The sequence below is a fragment of the Numida meleagris genome, chromosome 19, assembly GCF_002078875.1.
Source record: "Numida meleagris isolate 19003 breed g44 Domestic line chromosome 19, NumMel1.0, whole genome shotgun sequence".
Taxonomy (NCBI): domain Eukaryota; kingdom Metazoa; phylum Chordata; class Aves; order Galliformes; family Numididae; genus Numida; species Numida meleagris.
In genome coordinates this window covers 2332267-2342490 of record NC_034427.1, presented here as the reverse complement: position 1 = coordinate 2342490, position 10224 = coordinate 2332267, and the positions used below count along the sequence as shown (strand labels likewise).

The 10224-nt window shown below is 53.9% G+C and overlaps 1 protein-coding gene across 9 annotated transcripts in view; it reads left to right on the top strand.

The window, feature by feature from the left end:
* TOX2 (TOX high mobility group box family member 2) overlaps positions 1 to 10224 on the top strand; it is a 114944-nt gene that overhangs the window by 1674 nt on the left and 103046 nt on the right. The window contains exon 1 of one of the 9 annotated variants that reach the window (XM_021416438.1): positions 73 to 1066. The exons of 5 other annotated variants lie outside the window; for them this stretch is intronic. In XM_021416438.1, coding sequence (XP_021272113.1) covers positions 791 to 1066 — 276 coding nt within the window. In that variant the 5' untranslated portion in view covers positions 73 to 790. Of the gene's footprint in view, positions 1 to 72; positions 1067 to 10224 lie in introns of those variants that run through there. 3 more of the 9 variants (XM_021416439.1, XM_021416440.1, XM_021416441.1) reach the window with 3 other exon arrangements.

The window sequence follows — 10224 nt, the reverse complement described above, 5'->3', positions numbered from 1 at the left end:
GCGCGCATCCCAGTCGGCTCCCGACCGCCATCGGCGTTCGTAGCGGGGAGAGGGATTCGCGGTGCGGGAACATTTGAGAGCGCTGCGGGAGCCGTAGGGAACGGCCGAGAGGAGCCGGAGGGAAAGGCGGAGGCAGCCGGAGCGCGGGGAGAAAGAGTTCTCCGCGTACCGTGTCCGTGCGCTGCGCCGGGAGCGCGGTGCTGGAGCGCAGAGCTGCGGGACACAGCCCCCTGCGGGGAGCGGGGACCTGGGGGACAAAGCCCGAGGTTTGCGCTGGGAAAGTTGGAAAAAAGGGAAAAAACTGCAGCGGGGCCGCAGCTGAGGGGATGCCACCGGCTCGTCCCGCTGCTGTGGCACTTCGGGGCCGAACTCTTTAGGAGCAGCAGAGGGAAAGCTGCGCGGCTCCCGGCGGCGGGGGATTCAGCTCTGTGTGTTGGTGCGTGTATTTTACTGTTCTCTGACGTTTGGGTTATTTGTCTCTATTTGTTAAGTTGTAGTAAACCTAATAGCCCTCATTTATTTTGAGACTCCCGATTCTCCTGAAAGGAAACAAATAGATTTCTCCTGCATCCACGTACTGCCGGTTTCAAACGGTTCTCTTATCACTGCCGCCGTTCCCAAAACACGAATGATGCTCTTAAAATGCTCTCGAGAGCCGACCCCATGGGAGCTGGGATATCGGCGACCGAGTGCTGACACCGACGGTCCGGGAGCGGCCCTGGGAGCTGCACCCACCCCCATCCCGCTGCCTTTGGGAGCTCCATGTCCGCCACGAAGTTCGGAGGCGTGAATGCGGTTTGGCGGTGCCCCGGTCCTTCAGGCCCACGGTGTGGGGCCGTGCCACCCCCCAGCACCCCCCGCCCCAGTGCCGGGGCACGCAGCCCTGAGCTGGAGCTCCTCGCTGCCCCGGATCCCTGGGATTAGGCCCGGATTAGCCGCGATCCGTCCGCGGGAGCCACCCTGGTGTGCGCGGAGTGGCACTGCGGGGCCGGAGGGAGCCGTGGGGATGGAGCCGGGAGCTGCGCTGCAAGAGCTGTGCGTGGGACACCCGAGAGGAGCACCCAAGGTACTGACCACTGCCACCAGATGCTGCTGTTGTCACTGCTACCGAGGATCTTAAGACAGCGTGGGGGGGGAAGGGGGGGGAAGAAAGGAAGCGACTTACTCTTTTCAGAGTGCTTTTTCTTTTCTATTTTTCTTTTTTTTTCAACCCCCCCCTCCCCTCTTTTCTGAGTTACCACATGTCATTTGTGTATGTGCAGCGGTGCACGTTTGTCTGCGGGATGAGGCGGCTGGAACGAAGCCAGAGGTGAAGTGAGCTAACTTTGCCCCCTCACCCCGACACAAGTCCAGGAGTCCCAGCACCGCGGGGCCATGGCATCACCCTGCAGAGCTCCTCTGGGCTGCAGGTGCTCAGTGGTGTGCTGGGACCCCATGCCCACTGCTGCGGGCACTGCCTGAGCACATGTGCACCCTCAGAGCCGTGGAGGACACTGTACGAAACTCCAAAAAGTCCCATTCCTGTTCCAAGCCAAGACATTGTCCTCCTCAAAGCTTTTCCGCTTGAAAAATCTGCAAAGTGGGGTGAAATGGAAAACCTGGAAGTTCTCAGGCATCCCAAGAGCTGGGCAAGGGGTGCTTGTGGGCTCTGCTCCCTGTGCTGCTCCCAGCCCCGGAGCACGCAGCAGCACCCTGCAGAGCCCAGGCGATGCTGCAGGCGAGAGGAGCCGTGCAGAGAACTTTAACCTTCTGCCCAAAGTGCTTCTCTTGTCTGGGCTCAGCTCTGGCTCCCAGGGGCTTCGCTGTTTGTTTTGCTGTCGGGGATGCCAGGCCGGCACGTGCAGTGTCACTGCCCATCAGCAGCCACCTGGAACCACAGCCCTGAGCATCCCAAAGTGCTTTGTGCACCAGCTGAACGTGATATTGTTGCCGTGAGGTTCCCAATCTGATCCGCGCACTGCCATGAGCAGCAGTCTCTCTTTGCAGCCGTGGAAGTGCCTCTTATGAGGCAGAATTTCCATTTTTGAATGGACGAGGGATGTTTCAAGGGACGACGAAATGGGGACAGGCCTCCCCAGGAGGTTATGTTTGCACCCTTTCTTTCCCCACCCGTATTTTTCCTTGGAGGAGTGCTCACCTGTAGTATGTGCTGGGGTCTGTCCCCAGTGGAAACCCATGGTGGGAGTCGAGGGCGAGCACCTGGATGGGAGCGAGTTGGGAAGGAGCCTCTGTGCTGACCACGTTTGGCGAGGAGTTGTGGTGCTCTGGGCACACTGTTGGCCCAGATCCCCATCACGGGTGACCCACTTGGAACACCCAGCCCTGCCCAAGGTTGTGGTGTGTGGGGAGAGGAGCAAAGCCCACACTTGTCAGGGCTGCTGCAGGCAGGACCAATGGCATGAGCTTTAGGGTTGCATTCGGTGCTGAGTTCAGCCTGGGGTGCAGAGGCAATAGGGGAGCACGCTGCAGCGAGCATTACCCGTGCCAGAACGCCAGCGCTGTGGGCTGGATCCTGGCCACGTTCTGTTGGTGGGACTGCATGGGAGAAACACCATTTTGGTGTCAGACTGTGTCCGTGCAGTGGCTGCGAGAGACTGGGGAGGTTCAGCCCACACGGCACCATCTCTGAAAGGAGAGCTGGAACTGTGTGTGTCCCCACAAAGCTCACCAAGCTGGGGTTTTGTTCTCATCCTGGACAGAGTCACTTCTGCGAGGCGTGCAGCAGATCCCTGCCTGAGCGCGGTGCGTGCAGCACTGGGCTGGGATGGGCGGGGAGTGAACCTCTGCAAATTCAGAGCAAATCTAGGGGGAGGAATGAGCACCTCTCTTCTAAATTTCCGTGTACATCCTCAGTGGCTTCTGGTGCTTTTGTTGGCTAGGCTCGGTTAGCACGATGCTGGATTTCCAGTGGGGGCAATGGTTGATGGGGAAGAGGACAGGACCCAGCCTGGGGATGCCAAATCCTTGTGGTGAGCGCTGCTGTGGCACTGAGGATGCCCGCGTCCTTGGGGAACTCCACAGCAGCAGACAGGGATGCTAACAGGGATGTGAATGGGGGGAGCCCTTAACCCTGCAGCATTCCTGCAGGGGCTGACAGCACAGCCATGTCCCGTCCCACGTCCTTCCAGCAGCGCCCTGGAGCTCTGCACCTCCACACACACCCTGGGCCTTTTTGGCTGAATAATGGACAAAAACTGCCTAGCCCATACACCATCAACAGTTATGGAAAATTAAAGCCCGGCGGTCATGAGATGGATATTAATCTGCGCTCTGCTCTCTTCTTCTTTGAAGAACCCTTCAGCAATGGGATCCAAGCTGCTGGTAGGAGCCCGAGTTGATGGATTGAGTACACTGCTGCAGAACATTCTGTTTTGTTTTGATTTTTACTGTAAATTGTAAATTGCAGCGATAAACACAGTCCCTTTCTCACTGTTCCGGAACTGCTTTGCCATTCTGGAAGATAAAATATATTCTTTTCCTTTTTTACTTTCTAAGCCAGCTCTGTTTTGATGTAACATAAATCTTTCTTTGGAGATGGAGGGTTTTGGATGGGGAACAAAGTCCGGCAGACTTTTAATGTGGGGCCCATTTGATTCTCATTGGCAAGCAGCTCTCGCTGGGCTGGAAATGTGGGCGCTGGGTCCCCAGTAAGGGCCGTTACCTTTGTGCTCATCCCCCTTGTTCATCTTTTTTTTTTTTGACAAAATGAGCTCTAAGTGCTTTCACCAGAAGTTGGCTTATGTCTCTCAGTGTAAATGAAGCACATAATTGTGTTTTCCTAACAGCTCTACATTAAAAATAAGTTATTGTGCCGCTAATGTGTTTTCCTTGACAATTTCACACCCAGAGAAGCTGTTGTGTGCCACGTTCCCAGTCTGTTCTTTGTTTAATTCTGCATTCCTAAACTCGGGGTACAGCGTTGGTGTGGTCCCAGCCATGGTACCACTGACTCCAACATGGAGCTCTGATGTTCCACCGTCGTGATTTTCCATACATTTTCCTATAATTAAAGCCTATTCTGGGGCTGAGCTGCAGCAGAGAGGGGGAACCTCACGACAAAACCTGCCAAAACAAGCGCTGATATACCCAAAGATTGGAAGCTGTGCAGAATCGCTTGGCTTGCACTTAGACGGCCAGGTTTAAATATTTGAATCACACACGTATCCCCCCCACTTCTTCCTATTGTTTCCTTTGGTGGTTTGTTCTGATGGATCCCATTTCTTTCTTGAGAAATGGTATTGGCTCCGTGTTGCCTGCAGGCAGAATCTTTGCATTGTGCCGTGGAATCCCTCTCCTCCGCCATAATCTCGTGCACAGGCTGCGTGAGCTCCGCAGATACATTACGTCCCTTCCCGACGTGACACGCGGCTCTGTGGCCGGGCTGCTGGTAGCAAAGTGTTAAAGCAGGGCCCTCTGCCCGGGGTTGGTGCTCTGGAAGGGTGGTTTGGGAGCCGGGTGCGCTGGGGCTGCACGTGGTCCCCAGGAACGTTTTGGAGGAAGCGCTTTAGTGAGCCGGGGGCTGCGCTGCCGGCCTGTGTAAAAGGGAGCTTTATCCATCTGCACATCTGCATTTTCCTGTTGGTTTAACACCCGGCCCCTTGCTCTCATAGTGGAATTTCTCCCCATTTCTGGGGCGGTGGGGTGGGTCCCGGTTCCCAGCTCTGTATCGGACTGCCTGGCTCCCAGCAGCAGGCTCCTTCCCACCGCCCCCGATGACTCAGAGTTTCCATTCCCATCTGGATTCACCTGCAAGCTCCATCCCCTTTCTGTCTGCATGCAGCTCTGCCCCTGCTCTCCCCTTCCCAGCACACCATCCCCTTCCTCTGCCTCTCCTTTTGTTTACGAGGTGGAGCCTGTGCTGTGTGCCTGCAGTCAGAGCCTGAGATAAGGGCTGCTCTGTGGCTCTGCCATTCATCCTCTGCAGGAATTGCCCTTGGCCTCTGTTTCCAGATTCAGTGGGTCATGTTGGAGTACCCCAGGCGTTAGGGGTTCTCATAAAGGGTTCAGCTCATCCTGAGCTCTGAGCATCCACTGCTGGACACCTGGGTCCCTGGAGCAGGGCACACAGAGCCCAAGGCTCCCCAAAGGCTCCTTTCCTCCCAAGCCATGGGATCTGAAGGGCACGGGTTAGTGGGCACGGTGGTGATGGGTTGATGGTTGAACTAGATGGTCTTAGTGGTCTTTTCCAACCTTAATGAGTCTAGGATTCTATAATTCTAGGATTCTGCTTTCCTATCCCCAAAGGGTTCCACTGATGGATGTACCCAACAGTTCATTCCCCAGTCTTCCCTTGGGGAGGTGCTGAGCCACAGGATTGTGCTGCCGGGGAGTTGGGACGGGTGATGGCAATGCTTGGTTTCAGGGCACTGGGAAGGGGAATGGGTGCTGCCCAGGGGTAGCTCATCCCAGCTGAATTCAAGGATTTTTTGTGCCGTTGTTATCCTTAAACAAAGGTAAACTTTGTCAAAAACCAAACTGGTTAAGATGCGTTCCGCGTTTCTCATCTTTCACTGGTGCTTGGAGCAGTGTGTTTTTATAGGGTGAGCACCCTGCCTGCCATGGGACATGTCCCACTGAAGACGTCTTTAGGGGCTCTCAGGAATTGAGGTTCTCATCCCTGGGGTCAGAAATGGGGCAGAGTGCACGCAGAGCCCTCAGCGACACAGAACAAAACTTGGGCAGCGTAGAAAAGGCATTAACTTTTGGAAAACTTCAGAAGAAATGTTGTATGGAAACAAGCTGGGGCAGACTAAACAAGCCAACCTATGTGGAGACCAAGAAAACTGAGCTGAATGGTGAGTGCAGAAAGCACGTGCATGTTGTCCAAAGAGGGAAAAGCAGAAATGCTGCTGGGAGGAACGTGAAGCAGCGAATCTGGGCTCTGCTGCAGCACGGGGAAACGTGTGCTGCTCCTGGTGGGATCCTGCTCTGTTTGCCAGCATTAAGCCCAGGCAGACAGCTTTTCCCCAATGCGATATCTTGTCTCTGAATAGCATTCAAAGGAGAAGAAGAATGTGCTGTTAAAAATACCGAACTTTGGGGAACGGCTGGCAGCCCGCGCCGCTGATAAGCATTGTTGATTGAAGATCAAACAGCCCCTGGAAGCAGGAGGAAACCTTCCAGCAGGGCCGAGCCTGCAGCCAGACAGTGAGGTCACTGCCTTCAGCCTGGGGGTATGGAGGGACCTGTGCTGGAGTTACGGGCTGGGCTGGGCTCCTCTAGCCCAGACGGATGCTGGCGACGCGGTGCTTTTAAACCTGATAAATCTGTTAAGGCTGAGAACAGCATTTATTAGACGCCAAGAAAGCCAGAGTCATGTTTTTATTATTAAGTGGTAGGGCTTTTTTTGTCTTCCCTGGAGATAAAAAGTCTGCCCGGCAGGCTGCAGGTCATGGAGTGAACCAGAGACCGGGGGCATGTGCTCTGTAATTAATTGACAGCCTGCACTTCTGCATCAAGGTGGCAGGTGAATTGTGGGTGGCTGCCTGTTAGCCATGGCCGTGCCAAACTGCACACGTGGGGTATTGAACTGTTTCAGTTAAGTGAGACCGGTGTATAGGGTTTCTTGAACAATTTTAAACAGTTTTTTCTACTGTTGCGCTTTGGAAAGGGGAGAAGTATGATCTATCTATCTATCTATCTATCTATTCGTCTGTCTATCTATCTGTCTATCCATCTGTCTATCCAACTATCTATCCAACTATTTTTCCAACTCGCTATCTATCCAACTATCTATCTAAACGTATCAGTTTTAACTTCATGAACTTGCAGCCATTGAAGTAAGGTGGATGGCACACAGTGACCTTCTGCTGGGGACAGGGATAACCACGTGTAGTATGGAAGTGGGGTATCAAATTTATGCAAGAGCACAAATGAAACAGATATCTGTTTAGAATCATAAAATGTAGGTTAGAAGCAGCTCTGGAAGTGTATTTAAGAAATTAGCAATGGCACATGCAGCTGCTTGGAAAGCCCATTGCTGTTTTGGTGTTGGTCAGATACAGGGGCTGCATTCCTGAACTCAAGGTTCTGCACAATGTCAAAATGAGATCGCTGCAGAACTGGAAAATCCAAGGTTATCATGGAAACATTTCTCATTTGAACTGTGCTTCATCTTAAGTCCTATGCAGAACAGTCCTCCAGTATGCATATGAATCCATAGATCCAGTTCCTGTTTGCTGAAGAGCACTGCTCTATGTGAATTATCTGGGAAATGTTGATTTAACATCCTCTTGTCTTCTGGAGATGTCTTATGATGTTATGAAGCTCAACGGGATCTGGAAATCGTGGGCAGCATTTTGAAAATGCCAAAATCTTACTTGGAGGCAAGGAAGAACAAGCTCCTGGATCTGGATCTCTTGTCATCGTCATCGTGACACAAGTGTGGAGATGGTGCCAGCTGGGAAGGGATCCTCTACTTGGCAATGAAGGTCTCAAAAGCCAGGGCAGTGTGGCATGGACAGGGACACCTGAAACTGGCAGCCCTGGAGTTGCAGGAGCCTCCAGGGAGACCCGGATTCCTTTGGGCCTTGTGCTTGTTTGGAGACAAACGCAAGGCCAACCAGTACTAGTGGGGGTACCCATGGATGGGAAGCTGGACATGAGCCAGCAATGTGCCCTCGCAGCCCAGAAAGCCAACTGGATCCTGGGCTGCATCCAAAGCAGCAGGGCCAGTGGGGCGAGGGAGGGGATCTGCCCCTCTGCTCTGCACTGTGAGACCTCACCTGGAGCGTTGCGTCCAGGCATGGAGTCCTGAGCACAGGAGAGACATGGACCTGGAGCATGTCCAGAGGAGGGCCACAAAAATGATCCAAGGGCTGGAACATCTCTCCTGTGAGGACAGGCTGAGAGAGCTGCGGTGGTGCAGCCTGGAGAGAAGGCAGCAGGGTGACCTGAGAGCGGCCTGTCCGTATCCAAAGGGAGGCTTAAAGGACCCTTCCAACTCTAAGGACTCTATAATTCTTTAACTCTCTAATTCAGCACCATACAGCCTGAAAACGGGCTTAAAAACCCCAACGTGACGCTTGTGTGGCTGCTCGGGGCTGTTTGGCCACCGTGATGAGCATGCTGGATCCCTGCACGAGCACTGCTGAGCTCTGCAATTAGCAGCCCCAGGGCCGACGTAGCTCAGCAGGAGCTGCTCAGACCTCACAGCCTGGGGCCCTGCGGGAGCGCATTTTCCCTTTGCTGTGGTTAAGTGGTGCAGACTTGACCGGCGTGCTGTAATGAAGCAGAGCTCAGTCCAAGGGGGTGGAGGGAGGTGAGAAAGGGAAAGCTTAATTCCCTCCTTATCTCCGCTGCAGATTCCCTCTATGGAGGATTCCCCTCTTCCTCTCTGTTGCCCAAGTGTTGCTTCTGTTGCGTTGTTATGTTTTCCCTTAGCCTGGGGGCTGCTGTGAGAGGTGTCTCAGTGCTCTGCCGGCTGTTCCTGATGCTTCCTTTCCCTTGCTAATACCGATTGTTTCTGCCAAAAATCGTTTGGCGGTGTTATGTAAACCTAGAATCACACGCTAACGCCCCGATCTGGGGCTCCTGCACGTGCCGATGGGACTGGCGCCCGCGCTGCCGTCGGGCACAGCGTGCCATGGGTCGCTTGGCGCAGCCCCCGGAGCCAGCAGCCCCCAGCCTCATTATCCACGGTGATCAGAGCCAACGTCGCCCTCACAGCTGATAGTTCTAGTGGGAGGCATGAAAGCACGCTGTAAGTCGCACAGGGCTGGGATGTAAGCTGTTTGCAGAGCGTGGTACCTGCACATCAAAGCTTGTTCTTGGCGCTGGGGTCTCTGTTGATGCTGTTGGGTTGGCAGCAGTGTTGGCGTGCACTATATGTGCCTGGTTTCTCGAGGATCTTTGCATCTCCACCTCTCTTCTACCCACGGCTGCATGATCCCCGTGCTCGCTGCAAATGGGGCTGAAGCTCCTGAGCACCTCATGGTGGGTGGTGACCCTGCAGTCATGGATGGGACCTCCCCTCCTGTCCCAAATGGCGTGGGACCTCCATTGGAGCATGCACGCTCCCTTGGTTGTTTACCTGGAAAATGATGCTAGCAGAGACCTTAATGAATTTCTAAGTGCTTCTTAATGTGATTTGGCAGCCAGATTGGAGGGAGCGAAGGAGAGAGAGATGGAACTACCGTTGCTGCATGCCCAGTCTCCTCCCCACAAACTCCACTGTTCGTGAGAGATTAAAGGGAGATTAAATCCCGCGGACATGGCAGGTGATGCTGATGGATGTTTGGAGGGGATTAGGCTAAATCCATTCCTCCTCCTGATTTAGCTCAAGATTTGAATTCATTGATAAGATTTGCCCAGGTTACATCTCCAAGACCTCCTGTGAGCCGGTGACTCTGCGGAGGTGTAAGTGAAGGCAGAACCTGTCTCCAGAGCAGAAAGGCTAATGAATTAACCTTTATAAGGTTGATGAATGCTTAAGATAGCTGTACATTTATTCCTGTTGCAGCATCCAGTTAATCCGCAGTGCCACGAAATTGAAAGGTGCTGGGGCTGGCTCCTGGCTGGGGGCTGATGCCTGCGTCCCGCCATAGCATGACCATGAGATGTGCAGCAGCAATGGAGTTGTGTGTGCAGGGTGGTGTGCTCATGGGCCACTCAAGTTGAAGCCCAAAATGCCATCTCTCAAACTAGAGATGAAATGAAATGTGAGTACAGCTATGCACTGGGGTTGAACATCTAGATCCAGCCCGGGCCGTGTTGGTGTCCTGGCTGGTTAGTGGTTTTCTGGTTGGCTTTCCTTCTCTGCTGGCAATGCAGTGGGACTGGGGGGTTCAGGAGGTTGTTCTTAGCAGTCCTGGCAGCTGTTGAACCTTCTGTATGTCTGTATGCGTCCTACAGCGTGATCACAGGGATGGTGGATCTCCAGAGCGCGGTCCTGGATGGTGCCCCAACACCACAAGCCTGGCTCCAGAGAGCATCGAGCCCCATGGGGACACCAATGGGAAGGGACCATTGCAGTGACAGACACCCTCTGTGACTTGTGTTTGTCATCAAGGGATGTTCATGCCAGCAGCTTCATCCTGGATGTGAGTTCCAGGCTCTGTAACATGGGGCTGGAGGTGAAGGTGGTCTGAGCAACTATTGCGGGGGTGCAGAGGATGCAAGGACCAGTCTTGCTCTATTCTCTTTGCTTCCTTGGAGTTGCTCTGAGTTTACAGGGGCTATAGGAGCAATTGCAGTCCCCTCCAGACTGTTATAGATGCTGGTGGG